The sequence below is a fragment of the Pavona decussata genome, unplaced genomic scaffold, assembly GCF_977016875.1.
Source record: "Pavona decussata unplaced genomic scaffold, jaPavDecu1.1 SCAFFOLD_145, whole genome shotgun sequence".
In the NCBI taxonomy this organism is placed as follows: domain Eukaryota; kingdom Metazoa; phylum Cnidaria; class Anthozoa; order Scleractinia; family Agariciidae; genus Pavona; species Pavona decussata.
Window position 1 is genome coordinate 1,357,017 of NW_028145558.1, and position 16,348 is coordinate 1,373,364.

The window sequence follows — 16,348 nt, forward strand, 5'->3', positions numbered from 1 at the left end:
TTCACTATACGAAAAAGAGGAAGAAAAGTATTAAAATAACGTTTTAGGTAATGGCTGTCGATAAACTATTACTCAGGCAATCTTAACAAACAGATATAAAACGAGAGAAGGAGAAAAGAGAATCGATAAAGGGATTCCTGCAAGTGATACAAGCTTCTAACAGTATTTATACTATCCACATCAAGATTTCAAGATTTCAACCTGAGGTCAATCCCCACGCTTCTAAAAAGGTCACCATTTCGTCCTTTCCATTTGAATTTATTAACAAGCCATACTATAGCACGTCAAGTTTTGGATTTACCTATAAGTAGTGCAAATCGAGATATAAAATTAACCAGAGAATGTGACTTGCTGTTCAATATAAATTATCTACCTCTCCATCTGCTGCCTCGTTTTCAGGACGGTCTGTTGATCAAGTAAAATAGAAAATAAGAAAAAAGGAAGAAAAGCTTTGAGGGTGGGAAGTACTGGCTGAACGATTTTAGTAATGTAGTGTAGAGTCTATTTAGAGGGAGAACCGATAACTTTAAAATTAACCTGCAAGAGAAGACGCCTTTTCTGGCACAGACAAACACAAGGAACAACTTTACTTTGAAGCAGAGGAAAGCGAAAGCGACCGGGTGATATAATTAAACATACCTGAAAACTTTTGTTCACTTCATCTAAAGAGGCCTTTCGCTTTTCCTTCTATATTAAAATAACAACAACAACCAAAATACGATAAATAAACAGTGTACCAATCTGCTCTAGAATTATTTTGAAATGACTATCCTAAAACCCTTCAAAGAAGACGTCTCTTTCTATATAAGCTTTGGATCATATATTTTGTAATACGTTTATATACTCTGTGCAAATGCTATTAGTCTTCTTATTGGCCACCACTTCGAGATATGGGGTGTATGGGAACGTATTTCCAATGTTTAATATTTTAGATCAACATTAAAAGTAATCTGATCAACACCGATTTGGTTTATTTTCGGAAGAACTTCATGAACTAAATTTGTTTCAAGAAAAGTTCAATATGAAGCTTAACGTAGAAAATATAACAGTACAGTTTAGCGTAAATGACATCATCAGGTACCTCTTGCTTCTTTTCTTCTATTTTTCGGACCAAATTGTCAATATCCCTGCAGATAAACAGAAGTGCATACTTTAACAAGGCGCTATAATAATATTAAACTGACTATTAAAATAAACATTTCGCGAGGTTTGGAAAATTTGTTCTAGTTTTGCTGCAATCATCTAAAAAAGTACGCAGAGTTAATGTGTAACACAAACGAGTTATCCTGTAGTTTTGAGTAATAATGCCATGTATAGCTAGAGTAAATAACATGGAGTTGAGTGTAATTAAAAGTTATTTTTCAGAGTTGCTGAACTTTTTAATATAATCTAAGCCAAACAATATTTTCAATTTGTGATTCTAAACATCTAGAGCAAACAATAATACTAATAAAAAAACGTACATACCTTTTGACTTCATTCTTTTTTTGCAATAAAGAACGGGATAATCAATGATGTAAAAAGTTCTGTCACTGATTGGTGTCAGTAAAAAAACCATAATAATAATAATAATAATAATAATAATAATAATAATAATAATAATAATAATAATAATAATAATAATAATTATAATAATAATAATAATTAATATTTGTATGGCGCAAATTAGCATGTGTATATGATCAAATTATAATCAAATTATAATAATAACTTCATTAATAATAATAATAATAATAATAATAATATTAATAGACGATGACTTTTGTATATGTATATATATTTTATTGATTTATTGACGTGCTATTTTGAGTTTCGCTTGGCTCACAGGTTACGCTACGCGCCCTGTGTTGCTTTCTGATACCGTGCATACAGATAGTTTTACCCATGAACTTTCCTAGAAAGAGGCACAACGCCATGCAATAGCACTTTTGTATTTTTCATTGAAAAATAACCAATCATGACTGGTCTCCTCACGTTGTGTCTCTCGAACTCCTTCTTTATTGAAGAAAGACAATGCAATTGAAAGACATATGCTTTGCAAGTTCATTGTCCTTCTGCGATAAAGTAGGACTTATTAGTGATGTAGTGAGTTCGGACAATTTCAAAACCTTTATGGTATAACTTTGGAAAAACACTTCCACTAGTAATGATAATGATGATGATGATGATGATGATGATGATGATGATGATGATGATGATGATGGGTCACGTGGTGATGGTGGGTGACGATGACGATGATTAGGGTGGCAATGGAAAAATTTCAGGATAATCAGGATGATAATGACAATGACGACGATTAAATCTATGACTGGTCTGTAATGGTGATGGACGAAATAAAAAGATGAATACTTTTGTACCTTTTAAATTAATCGAGAGTTTGCTTATTGGAAAGGCAAAGAGGACCTTTAGTTCTGTTTTCAAAATTTAGGGAAATTACCTTTTCTTCATCAACATTGTTTGTTTCTCCTTTCAGCTCCTGAAGTGTCCTAGAAAGAAACACAAATTAAAGTAATACAATAACACTTTTATATTTTGTAAAGAAAAATAACACACCATAACTGTTCCCGTGCTGTTATCTCTCTCTAAGTTATCAGCAGACATTATTTTAAGTTTTGTTGTATCATTGCAGTGAACACTCACCCATGGAAGTCGGTGTTTCTTTCTTCTAACAATTTTAAATCAGCCTGTTGACAGATGAAAGATACAGTTATATACAAGTGACCTGAAGGAATAATGTCTTGAGTTCATTCCCAACACTTGCACTGAAACACCTAAAATTCCCAACACTAAAATTGAACAGTTCCTAATTCCATCTTTCATCAACCAACATATCCAGTGTTTACCCTCAATCCCCCGCTCTCTCCACCCTCCATCCTCTATGCCAACTTTGGCCCTGTTCTCATTCCTAATCTCCTGAGTCCTTTTATACTTCACTTTCCCTCAACCCTTGTCTCACTGTCTCTTTTCCAATTTGCTCTCAACCGTAATCTCCATTTCTTGTTTTCATACGATTTCTAATCTCCTGATTGTTTTTTTGTTTCTCACCCCTTATCTCCCATAACTTTGTCCTCCTTCCCACGTGACTCCCCCTCCCGCTAATACCCCTATCCCCTTTTCGTATCCCTGTTTCTTAGTCCCTTTTTTCCTTGCATCCCCCCTTAAAACTCGTATTCCTCCTATTTAATGGGGCCCCAATTTATGTACTGATATCTTTTCCCCTGTAGACACAATACCCCACTGTTCCCCTTGTTCTTCGTTTAAATGTTTTAGCCCACTGTTCCTTCTTTTATCGCTGTTCCGGCATCTATTCTCCAGTTACATGGGTTTGTCTCTCTTATTATCACTTCTTTCCCCATAGATCATCGTCCCCCCTTCCCCTGTTCCTTTCTTTATCCCTCTGTTCTTCCCCTTCCCCTGTTCCCACCCTTTTCTCTTAGTTTCCCCTGCTTTCCTTGTTTTCACCGTTCTCTCTTCAGTTTGTTTTTTCGCTCATTTTACATCTCCTAATTTCATTATTCCTCCATTTTACCCAGTTCACACCATCCTACCAGCCCCGACCGTTTGACCATCTGTCTAAATTACAAACCTGAGCCTTTTCTTTTGCGGCCTTAATTTTTGTCTTGGCTGCAGTCAACTGCTTATATTTCATGCTGCAACAAAGTTAAAAGAAATAAGGATAATGAATGTAATCATCATAGTCATAATCATAATCTGCCCTTAGACTAAGCAAAAACTCCATAAGCAAATAATTACCTAATTATATTTACTTAGAGCGCTTGACTAGAGAAAGATCCTAGCCTTCGAAGAAGAGCCTTTAAAGATATTTACAATCGAGCATTGCCAGAGATTTTCATAAATCGGCCGATTTTCGTCCACTCCATTTTTTCGAATTCCTTTCTCATATTTGTCCAAATTGGCTCGATCAATCAGTAGGTATAAAATACTCTATACTAATAGGAAAGCTGGGATTTGTCTTTTGTGCCTCCAAAACACCTCATCACCTGCTCTTAGTATTTTGTAATGTAAACGGTTGGAAAAGGCAATAAGGCGAGTTTTAATTGGCACCTGCTAAACTGTTCTAATTTAGCAATCTTTAGCTTAACCTGATGTGGCTCTGAACGACCCTATCGCCTCTTCTAGGAGATCTTAACACTACACACGCTTAGCGAAGGAAAAGAGGCGGTTTACTGTTGGCTCTATGTGGTCTGTCCGACGGATATATAAACATCGTGTTGTATTTTAATTAAAATAAATGATTAAAACAATAATCGCTTACTCTGTTTCTCTGGTCACCATTTTCAAGTACTCTTCTTTGGACGTAAGTTTCTCTTTTAACTTCTAAAAGAAAAAGGGAAAAAAGAAGAAAAATGAGCAAACGAATCAATGAACGAATGAATAACAAGGCTATCGGCAATTTCATGAATAACAAAGTAAGCTTTCGCTTTGCAATAATTATCAATTTTAAATTATTTATTATTAAATCCCATGAAAATACGGAAATCTGCACTTGCATGCAACTCAGTACTTAGTCTCCTAAATTAAAAAAAAAAATCAGGAACATGCGCTGTATTGTCTGATTAAGTAGATATTAAGTTTTTATCATTCCAGTATCGTTAGAATCTCTTTTAGCAGATCGCTCTCAAATCTTGTCATGAAATATCCGCCTCTCTTAGAGCGATTCAGTCTTCAGGGCTTGAACAATCGATGAAAAGGATGATCGGAGAATCAATCAATGACAATCGATGCCTTGTTAGTTAATTGGCATCGATTGGCATCGGCCAATCGATGATCGATGACCAATCGATAATCACACAAAAGTGGTCGCAACATAACGATTGTCATCGATTGGTGTTAAAAAAAAGTCGGTATTCCACACGTTCCAGCATGTACGTATACGCGCTCGCAATACGCAGAAATGTTTCAGATTTGAATTCGTTCACCAGATTGTTTGTATGCAGATGCGACGGGAGACGAGTGAGCTCTGAATGGTGGGTGATGTAATTATACTGAATTGTAATAAAATAAACCAGAATAAACGTGAATAGGCTTCGGTAATCATTTAATTACTTCTTTGTCACAACAAAAGTGCATAAAGTAAACAGGGTGAGAGAGACCATATCAAGAAACTTAGAGCTGCGCGGGAAAAACCCAACAACACAACATGTACAGCCTCTGTCCGAAACACAGTTACCACCGGTCACAAGAGGACTATAGGCCACAGTTTGGACTCAGATTCTTTTTGTAAATCTTGACTGAAAATAAAACGCATCAAAAATAAGAACCAATCGATGACAATCGATGTCAATTAACTGATCGATTGGCGTTGATAATCGATAAAAATTAATAATCGATGAAATCGATAATCAAAAAAAAACCCGTGCATCGATTGTTCATCGATTATCAATATCAATCGATTAATTGGCATCCATTGTCATCGATTGATCGTTTGATTTTCCGATCATCGGTTTTATCACTTGTTCAAGCCCTGAGTCTTATATTTCCTTATGAAATTCAATTCTCCTTCAAACATTTCAAATAAAATTTCCCTCAGCATCACAGGCATTGCCCTTACTAGTTAGATCTCTCCTGAATATCAAAATGTACTTATTTCATTTTGTGGCTGATGACAATTTAAAAATCGTCAAAAGCAAGAAAATAAAGTAAGTGCATTTCTTTTTTCATTTTAAAGAATTTTTCTTCAAAATGATGAAGAACTTTTGTCCGCATCTCTCATTTTTCCTTTTAATATATCACAGTGTATTACTTTATTTCAGTTGCTGATGACAATTTAAATTCTTCTTCGTTTCGAAGAAATTTTCATGGAAGGGGAGAAGAATTTTTGTCTGCATTTCTTATTTTTCTATTTAATATATCGTAATGTACTTACCTCATTTTCACGCTCCTGGTGATTCAACTTTTTCTCCATCTCGAAGAAATTATTTCTTCGATCTAAAATAAAAGCAGATTTTATTGCTTTTAGAGTCACCTTATGGACTCTTCCAATTTTTGTTCCCGATACTTAGCAAACGAAAGCTATTCAAGCCAATTAATATCGGTCTGCCAGATATTACGTCTTTTCTGGAATTTCCCCCAAAATGTCAATACTGGCATGCTTGTCTCACTCCCTCCCCTCCCCCCACCTCCCCAAGTTTTGTGCACAATTTGTGTTACTATAAATCGATTTTTATTGATTTTGAAAACTAAAATGTTGACAACTGATCAAGATTAAGTAAAACGTCGTACTTATTTGCGCGACAAGCTGCCATCAGTTGTTATGAGAGACATTTTAAAAACATTCTTCTCAGAAACAAGGAATCAAGAACTCACAGACCAACTCAGTGTCGATGACAAGCTGAATTGTCAACAGGGATTGGAAAAGTAAGCGAGTCTGTAAAAATGAAATGCATTAAGAAGCTATTTTGTGGCTTTTTGTTGATTGATAATTTTTTTTTCACTTAAGTAAGATTTGGCGCTTTTAACTTTATTGAGTTCGAAAACTCCGAGTAGATCTTCTTATATCACCGACTTAAGAAAAGTTACTCAGAGTTTTCGAAATAAGCAATGAAATGACTTTATATTTATTATTTAACTTAAAAGTTTGGGGGTTACCAGAAGCACCGCTAAAATTTTGTTGACAATGGTACACAATGTTCGCGCGCTAAACCACGCGTACAACTTAGTTGCACGCGTCAGATTACCAAACAAAAATTTCACAACAATTTAAGAGAACAACGTAAAAAAATATGTTAGTTTATAAGAACCTGTTGCAGTTTAATGAAACATTAAAGTTAAATCGATACAAAAAACCACTTTCACGGAAGGACTGATGTGTCAAGATAGATTTTCTTGTAAGGCTTGCGTCTCCGCGCGTGCAAAAGTGAAAGATTTGGGAAGTGGCGAGAAAATGGCTGACTCAACAAGACGCGACTTGCACTCGGCAATTTTCATTGACCAGTCAGATTGGAGAACATGATCGATTTTACCAAATGTTTTCTCAAAATACAAACATCTGGGTACGAGATTAGGGTTTTTATTCGCTGCGTTGCTTTCATCAACGTTTTCTGAAAACTCCGAGTAAATTTCCGTTATGACGTCAATCTGAATGAGATTTGGAATTCGATGCGCGCGACTCTTCTAAAGTTCTAAGCATTCTTGGAATGACGTAATAAAAGGATTTTTTAACCCCTATATATACCGTAACCATAGCAGGCGTAAAAACTAAACAGTTGAATACAACTAAACACTGTTTGCACCTTTCCATAAATGTGTATTACTCCATAAAATATATCGTTTGAAGTTCTTACACCCGTCTTTCTTTCAAAACGTATGAAAGTTATGTGATGTATTGAATTGGAGTCAAAAACAAATTTTGTAGTGGTGTAGTTTTTCTGCGCTTATCACAAAATAACTCCTGAACACATTGCGTCCCTACTGTGTTTTAAAATTCTAAGATAACGCCCTAGGATCAAAGGCTTCGGAAATGTTATGTTCGGCAACTGTAAGTTGGGGAACATTGCAGCGAAAAGTGCAGGGCGGAGTTCTTATTCCGACGGGATCTGAATGAAATGTTAGAAGCGAGCGATCAAGGAGAATCCACAAATGAAAGCACAAACTGAACAGCCTTTAACATTTGACTACTTAAGGTTTGCTTACTAACCTGATGGACGGCCAGAAGCCATTTTCTTAGCTTTTTGCTTGTCACTTTCTTTATATATCACGCTGTAAAGATTTCTGAGTCGCTTTTCCAACGTTTCCCGAAAACTCCGAGTTAATTTACCTTTATGACGTAGCGTAGTTTTAAATGCGCGTGCCAAGTCTGATTACTAGTGCGCTATAGCGTTCTTTTTGGTCAGCAATTTGTGATTGAAGAAACAACTGATTTAATATTCTTGTCATCGTAAGCTCTAGGGAAATTGCACTGCAACTGAGGAAAGTTTGTTTAAAACCTGCGATAAGGCGTTTGTTCTTTTTTTCGGGGGAGCGCGAAAGTGTGGAAGCGCGAGAGTCGGCGGTCGGGACCCTCGCGCTGCCAACCTTTCGCGCTCCCGCGAAAAATGAACTCCTGATCGCAGGTTAAGTTTGTTTAAGTTCTCTTATATCAACTTAAACTACACCCAGAGTGCAGCAGCTAGTCTCGTGGTTTTTCCAGTCGTTTTCATCTATTTATTTCGTAAATAATGTCTTTCAAAATGGTCCAGTTAAGTGAGGATTGTTGAGTCACGTGACCAAGTATTTTCTTTGAATCCCAAGGGAAAACCAAAAGCATATTGTCATCGACTTGCTTTCAAAGAGAGCACAAAAAATGAAGCCGTACCGTGTTACGGAGAGTTTCTTTTTTATTATTTTATTCTTATTTACTTATTTTTTTCACAAGAGTGTATCACGTAACGCATGCTGGGTAAAGAGGGCGAGAACAGACACATGACTAGTTCCCTGCGAGTGCAATTTGATTTTATTCGACGGAGGATTTGGACTCCATCATTTTTGTTGAAATAAATGTCAACCACACTTTTTTGAAAAGGCGGTCGATGAAAACTTGAGCTCTTTTTATTGCACGAGAAGGTTCAGAAAAGTGCAGAGGAGAGAAGAAAGGAGAAAAAAGACTACGCAACTTGTTGATTTTATATTGGCAACTTTGGACAAAAACCGTTCGCTGCGCACTTTGAGCGGACCAATTGTTAATAATCGGGGTGGTTGTGTTTTCAGTCTTATAGCCGATTGTGTCCCAAGGAGATTAAAGATGTCTACCCATGAGGCTACCGTTCAGCCTGAGTAATGTGATACTTGCACTTGACTTTCTACAAATAAAACGGTTTACACCAATGATTAGCAATATGGATAGTCAGGGGTAATCCTACAGACTAGTGAAACTTGGCCTGTAGCTCAGTTGGTTTTGTGGTATAAAGAGGATTGTAAGTTCCTCCTGAAAACTTTTTCATTTAGAAATAATGATCAAGTGTCAAGTGTCATGTTCTTCTAAACGAGTCTCTATTATTCTTTTGTTGGTTTCATTCCACCATTCCATTCCTTTCTATTCCATTCCAGTTTTTGCAGCAAAGGGAGAAAGTCGTCTTCAGGACGAGGTTACTCGCAACCAGTGCCTTTTCTGCATTCAAGATGGTGCCTTTCTGAGGACGAACTGTATTTCTCTGGAGGTCACAACATCTTCCGGCTTTTCACTGCTTTCTGGAGGTTACTGAAAAACGGCGTTGGAAGGCCGCGAAACGCTGACCGGCTCTGCAACAGTAGAAAGCCGCCATGTTACCTTTCGAACATGTCCTCAGAGATCCCAGAACGGGTCAGAACGAAATGGAGCTGGATGGATTATAAGAAAACCGAAGGATTTACTGAACTACATACAAACTGACGGATCGGTGATTCGAGGAACGTGGTATAATTTTTTTTTAAGAAAGACAACAAAAATAGCGTCGCGGTGTTACTGATACATGTATATGATTTTGAGAAACAGTTGATGTGGAGAGGGAAAGTACCCTTGTTGCCTTGGAGACAGCCTATTGACATACTTTTGGATTCATCACCGTAAAAACGAAGAAACCTTTTCCCAGACGTATTCATGTTGTGAGTATTAATATTCTCTCTCTTAATAATATTAATGTCAAGGCATTCTTGGTGGATCAGTAGCTTCAACAGGCAGTGAGGACTTTGCGAAAAGCCCCTGTTATGATACTGCTGGTTTAGGCCTGTTCCAGATGCTGCTCCACTCTTGTGCTGAACTTGATTGATGAATTAAGTGCAGCAAAAGAGCAGCATCTGAATCAGTTTGGCACTGTAGACATTGTGTATTTTGACAGGGTCTGCTGCATTTAATGCAACACTGGAGCAGCAGCTGATTCGGACGCTGCTCCTCTCATGTGCCGAACTTAATGCATAAATATTATTACCCATTAACAAATATAGAGTGGTAGTTATTGGTTAAAATGATTTGTAAAAGATTATAAGCTTTTGGCAGCCTGTCTGCTACCTTCGACAGATACAATTTATGATGCATAGAAAATAAAACAAAACAAAAATTAAATTCAGCAAAGTAGTACGCATAAATTAAGAACTAAAATACAATTGTTAAACGGTCCTTGATAAGAATGCTAAAAGCGTCAAAATCAAAGTTTGTTTGAAATTGTCAGAATTACTTTTTTTTTTCGAGTCAGAATTACTTTTTGTTTAATTGTGTGCTATATTGTTTTGGAAGTGGGCATGAGTTGTTATCAGCCGGTATTTTTTTATCGTTGCTATGGCCATTAGATTCAAGCGTCTGACATTCTTATATTGATTGTAGCAGACAGGCTATCGAAAGCTAATAATTAAAAATAGTCGAGGAAAACATTGACAACTTTAATGGCATATTCGTTGATGCTACAGGAGGATCTTCATTTACATATTCACCCACCTTAGCATACACTGATTTAGCAAAAACAATAAAACTACTAAGTTAGAAATAAATGCACTCTGTAAATTGAAAGAGCTTGACAAACTTAGAACCGGCTAAAAAGTTGATAAATGAACTTTGAAAGTGTCAAGAATTTATAAAGAATTTATGGCTGGTGGTAGCGCTTGCGACCCAGTCAAACATTCTTTGTAATTTTTACAGTTTTTCAAAGTAAATTTTTTGTAGAGTATTTCTCTATTCACCCTGATTACTAGATGTGACAATTTTTTTTTTTAGTTTATTATGTCCCATGTGTTCATAGCGTACTGTTTCATATATGCTAATGAGAGAAAATGTAAACAATGAGGTCAGATAAAGATTCTTCTATAATTTTTTGAGGTTTGTTAAACTGCAGGAGGCTTGTGGACCAGATTATGCCAATATTACATTTTTTTTTTCTGGAGTATGCCCATGTCATTGACCAAAAAACAAAATACATGCTATGTGTCATCCATCATTTATTTACTAAGCTTAAAACATTACATTTCTTTCACATGTACTGTACTATTCATCAACATTCAAATCCTAGCAGTATGCAGGATGATTGACATATAAACCTAGTTTAATGGCCTAGCTTCCATGAGTCTGCTGTAGCTTATTGGGATAGAACATCCGAATTAGTAATTCAATCAATAACATGCATTTGCCACTGAATGAAAAAAAAAAAAAAACATTCATCATTTATTCACTTGGCTTAAAACAAGGCTTAAGCCCATTTTCACCCCTGAGAGAGATTACCCTGGAAAGAAAAGGCCTTATTGATCCTTGGTCATCCCTTTTCCTGAACCACACAAGGCTTAAGACACTAACGTGAAGCATGAAACATAACTGTGAAGCACATACAGGTGTAATAAGCAATACACCTCATGCTTTGCTGCTCAGAGAAAAAGGGTTTATGAGGCATAATGCATCTTATTTGCAGAATACTTACATAATCTTAATCATTTTGGACATTTAACAGTAGTTACCTTTCTTAAAATTTTCTTTTATAAGGCATTACAATCAAAATACCTCTATCATGGGCTTGCCAGTCATTTTACATTTTTGAGCACTACTACTGATTCTAAATACAAATTTTACTCGTTTTGTGTGTTACTTAATTATAAGCTTCCCCACCATTTTTTAAAGGGAGCATCTCAACCCAGGGTCAAAAATTTGCATGCATATGTGGTATGAAAACTTCTAGTTGGCAGAGTTTCCTTTTTTTATGACCATACGGTTGGTAATTAGTACAAAACATGAGGGGTACAGGTGTAGTTTCTTATGTGATTAATAGTGCAATTATCACAGTACCACAGCTAAGCCTTATAAAAGTTTAAGCACTGTTATATATATATTATATATATATTTTAATTTTTCAGATATTGGGACTTTCACATTTGATTGCCTGGTTTGTATGAAGATGCTCCAAAACAGGAAGACCGTAGATTCACTTTGTGGGTGGAAAATTTTTTTAAGGCTTCTCCTCAAGCTCATATTCAATCTACCATTAAGCACAGTTGCTAGGAAATATTCAAGACGTTCCTCAAGTGTGGTGATGCTGCTTTTTAAACCAGCCAGGGCTTTGTTGACAAGGAAATGAAGAAACTTAAAGAGATGAAAGACAAGACAATTAATTCATCGAATGCTTTTCAAGGTGTGTATACAAGGGAGCAGTATGTACATGTAAGTAAAAGGAAAAGTAACCCTTTATCAGTCCCCTCCCCTCCACCCTTAATTCATTTTCTTGTAAGGGGGACCTGATAAAGCTTTGTGTCTTCTGGATCAGTTGTGTGTTAAATAAGTTTAGTTTGTGGTTTCTGGAAATATCCATAGTATACATTTTACCACCCCCACAAAAGGTCATTAAAAAGTGTGAGGGGTGAGGGAGGGTTTGTCAAAAGGCATAAGAGGTTTAAAAAGGAAAACATGAGGCCAAACTGGGGTTTTTAAATCCTTCCATGGGAGGGGCATGGGAATAATTTTTCTGTAACAATACATTGGTTGAGAAAGAAGACTTTATTGATGAAATGGCAGACTTTTATTGCATCGTGTGTGCATTTTTGCCACTCACAAATAGTGACATCAGCTTGCTCATGGTTATTTCTGATTGGCTCATATGCAACATAGCATTCTTATTGACAGATGTTTTATTGGAGCAGGTGGTAGCTCTTTTTAGATATCTATCAGAGACTCTTTTTCTCTCCCCCTCTCTCTCTCTTTAGTCTCCTACAAAGTTACCCAAGCCAGCACCCATTTATACACCTCGGTGAGAGAGAGAAAATGACCCAACTTGACATTATTCAGTTTCAATTCAATTCAGTTCAATCTTCATCTACACACGGTTAAAAAAATTCATCAGGTCGATACAACATCAAAACGTATAGATATATAAAAATCCTAATCCTAAACAATAATACTTAAACCTAAAGAAAACTTGACCTGCTTTCGTGAATGCCGTGTCTTAACTTACCTAATTTAATGGAGATTATTAAGTAGTTGCTTAATTGATTATTGATTCAGCCTGCCTAGAGATGGGCGGTAGGACTGCTGTAGCTACAATGCAGTGATGAGCCTTGAACCACTGCAGCCCTCTGATGCTCTGATTGAAATTCCAACATACCCACCACTGTGAGCACCTAACAGCATCTTCATGTAGCACACACCGAAATAGCTCAATTGCACACAGGTGGGTTATTGAATTTCAAGCCCTGTAAAATTACCCAGAACCCATCGCCTTCTCTTCCCAAGGCTCTCAGGCACTCAAAAAAGTATAGTAAAACAAAACAAACAAAAAATAAATCGGTGAAAGACCTCTTACTATCGGGTAAACAGTGAAGAGACCAAAAGCAACAGAGTCAATAGTTCTTTATTCAATGAAACCTTCTAGAAACTCTTCCTATTGATTGTCTAATAACACACTGAACAAATATTTTGAGCCAGTGGTTTACAATCGTACTGTTCATGAGTTCAGCAACTTTAAGGTCCAAAGTTTACTTGTACCAAGAAAAGACAGTCACTCAACACTTGTTAAAAACTCACATCACAAAGTATTAAAAAAACTTACTTAATTACATGTATCAGGTTGAACCATTTTTTGATTGTTTTTAACCGTTTTTGTTTTTTGGTTATTGCTTTTATCTTTGTGCTACATGTAATGCACTACATCGCATGCAGTTCAATGTGTTGGACACCCCTTCTCGCTGCAGTCATCTTACAAAGCTCCTTAACCGCCTTCCTAAACTCTTGCATTCTTATGGCATATATCAATGGATTGACTATAGAATTGGCATAAAATAACAACACTAACGTTTCGTGTATTTGAATGAATGCTGCAAGGGGCATTAGTTTGAATATGTGATCCTCAATTGCCATCCAAATAGATATGGGCAGAATGGTCAGGAAAGAGACCACGGTAACTATCGTTAAGGTTGCTGACAATTTCTTTTCGGAGGCAAGTGCACTAAAATGCTGCGGAGGAGGGTTACTTTTGACTTTTATAAAAATAATGACATACGAAACAGTTATGATAAGAAGAGTAAGAAAAGTGTAACATGCAAGTGCATACCGAATTAAAACTAACTCGAGCACTTGAAGAACAGACATCATAGATGCCAGAAGCAAAGTTATCATCCAGCTGCCAATGATAACTTTGAAGTAAAATCCTTTGTCAATTAAACAGTGCCTAAAGGGGAAAAGTGTGGCGTGTAACCGCTCTAAAGAAATTAACGAAAGATTGGCTTGAGAAGCTAGAGGAAATATGAAGCCCCAGGTTGAAATAATGAATTCTTTCCAGTTGAAACCATGCCCAAGTTCCAAATCTTGGCAGAATACTTCCAATGGTCCCGTCACTGCTCCCACCAGTAAATCAGCCACAGTCAGGTTTATTATCAGATACGTAGTGCGCTTGCGTAAAGAGCGATTTCTTGCAAAGGCGACGAGAGTGAAAGCGTTGATTATAACCGTCAAAATACATTCAGTGATAAAAACTTTTGACCAGGCTTTTTTCAGCTCTTCTAAAGAAGAATCTTCAACAGCATCATCAGCCATGCTTCAGTAAAACTTAAACGTTCGTTGTCTTCGTATTCATTCGTTGCAAGCTGAGGATATGAAAAAAAGATAATAATAATAAAAATAAAAAAAAAATGATGTTCAGTCTTTTCTTACTGTAGCACTCTAAGAGTGATATTTCATTCCTTAGATTGGACATTTCTGTTAGTTTATTTCACCGTTCTTCATTCATGCTTTTGTTTTCCCGTATTCGGTTTGTGTTTCTAAGATATCAGACGCATGACTCACAGATGTTTTGTGAGACATGAGCTATGCCAGTGTCCATATATGATCATAGCAATGCCATAAGCACACAAGTTAAAAAAAAAAAACAAAAAAACACATGAATGTTTGTCAAATGGGCCGGGCATAAAAACCTCCACCTGAATGATGAAAGACAAAGTTTCCCAAAGGAGGCTTTTCTTTGGGTATTTTGCCAACGATGGTCTCTCTGTAACACAGCAAGATTGACATACTTTCCCAACCTATTGAACAGTAACTCCTCTACAAAATACCAACAATAAATTTACTTTCTGCGTCGAATTTGCACCAATTTTCCGAATAGTATTTGATCGCATCGTTATCGATCGTTCAGTAAATCGTCGCCGGATCGTCATTTACAGAAAGCTTGATGGCGACGAGGAGTTCACATTGAATGTCGATAAATTGACGATTTTATGCCTTGTTGCCATTAAGATTTCAGTCCTTCAACTGAAGAGTGCAAGTTCCACAAACATTCTCTAGGAAAAGACAGTTCCTTAAAATTTAATTGGATGATGATGATTTTATACCTTTTTTTCATAAAGATTTAAATCCTTCAGCTGAACAGTCCCGCATATATTCTTGAGGAAAAGACGGTTGCTTCAAATGTAATTGGAAGTGAAAGTCTCAAACTCTTCCCAAACGTCTCAATTTTGCTATCGCGAAATGTTCAATTTCTTGTTTCGTCTAGAATATTTATGGTGGAATTTTCCCCTATTACACGGGCGCGATCGACGCCGAACTATGTCCAAGGCTGCCTTCGTTGAAGCTTGTTCTTGCCATCGTAAAGATCTACGAATGCGGTGAATTTCTTTTTCTTAAAATAATCGACGCGTCAAATTTTCATAAACCATAATGGCTTTGTCCACATTAAATTAATTACGCGGGATGCCCTGAAGGGGCATACCGTGTCTAAAAACGGGTCGATTTCTTTTTTTTTTCTTCCTCGTAGCTACAAATCGGTATATTAATTTATTCATTAAATTCTCCCCTCTCCTACTCGGGACGTATTGTTCTGATTGTCTTCAACAATAGCAGGCCAATCACAATCCATTTTAGTCGCTTATATCGCTAGGGAGGGGACCCACTCACCCTTACCTGTGTGACGTCAACGCATCATTTGATTTCTTCATTAAAACTGCATTAAATTGTGGCGCCATATTGTTTATAACATATTCTGGACTCAAGTGTGCCGTTTTCAAACAGCAATTTCACCATTTTGAAGCGGCAAATCGAAAGAATAACTTCTAAGAAGCACTCGACATTTAAAACGGTGGAAATTGGTGAGTTCATGGCGAAGGAATCGTGCTTTGTTTGACAGTCTTAGACCACGACGCGAGACTGAAAAGAGGTCATTGAGAAGCTTACGTTATCGTAATGGAATTTCACTGATTTCCGGTAATAGTCTGAGTCGCGTAACACAAGGTAAACAACGTAACGCGATCGTCGTGACTCAAACTATTCCATTAGCAAGGATAGTTTTATCAATCGGCGAAGCATACAGTTGGAATAAATGAATCAGCCCCAGCATCACGCGTAATGCCAGTGTAGCAGGCATCTTGTTATTGTAGTTTTCAGGCCTACGTAGATATCAGACAGATGACTCGCAGATGT

General features: G+C 36.7%; 3 protein-coding genes across 3 annotated transcripts in view; 1 reads left to right on the top strand and 2 right to left on the bottom strand.

The window, feature by feature from the left end:
• Positions 1-16,348, top strand: part of LOC146466354 (uncharacterized) — a 233,511-nt gene that overhangs the window by 173,286 nt on the left and 43,877 nt on the right. The gene's annotated exons all lie outside the window — the stretch shown is intronic.
• Positions 1-16,348, bottom strand: part of LOC146466363 (uncharacterized) — a 29,160-nt gene that overhangs the window by 11,239 nt on the left and 1,573 nt on the right. The window lies entirely within an intron of this gene.
• On the bottom strand, positions 502-7,756 carry LOC146466364 (uncharacterized). The gene is made up of 8 exons (XM_085127527.1): positions 7,658-7,756; positions 5,888-5,949; positions 4,277-4,338; positions 3,587-3,650; positions 2,641-2,684; positions 2,438-2,486; positions 640-687; positions 502-558 (listed from the first exon to the last, which is right to left on the bottom strand). Exons 1-8 carry the CDS (start codon positions 7,677-7,679, stop codon positions 502-504), a joined length of 408 nt encoding a protein of 135 aa, XP_084983653.1. The 5' UTR covers positions 7,680-7,756.

What these genes read in the sequence shown, in the direction of transcription:
- LOC146466364 (XM_085127527.1), bottom strand. Translation starts at nt 7,679, where the DNA reads ATGGCTTCTGGCCGTCCATCAG. An exon ending in GGCTTCTGGCCGTCCATCAG is followed by an intron (nt 5,950 to 7,657) that starts GTTAGTAAGCAA and finishes CTTTTATTTTAG; the next exon opens with ATCGAAGAAATAATTTCTTC. An exon ending in ACCAGGAGCGTGAAAATGAG is followed by an intron (nt 4,339 to 5,887) that starts GTAAGTACATTA and finishes TTTTTCTTTTAG; the next exon opens with AAGTTAAAAGAGAAACTTAC.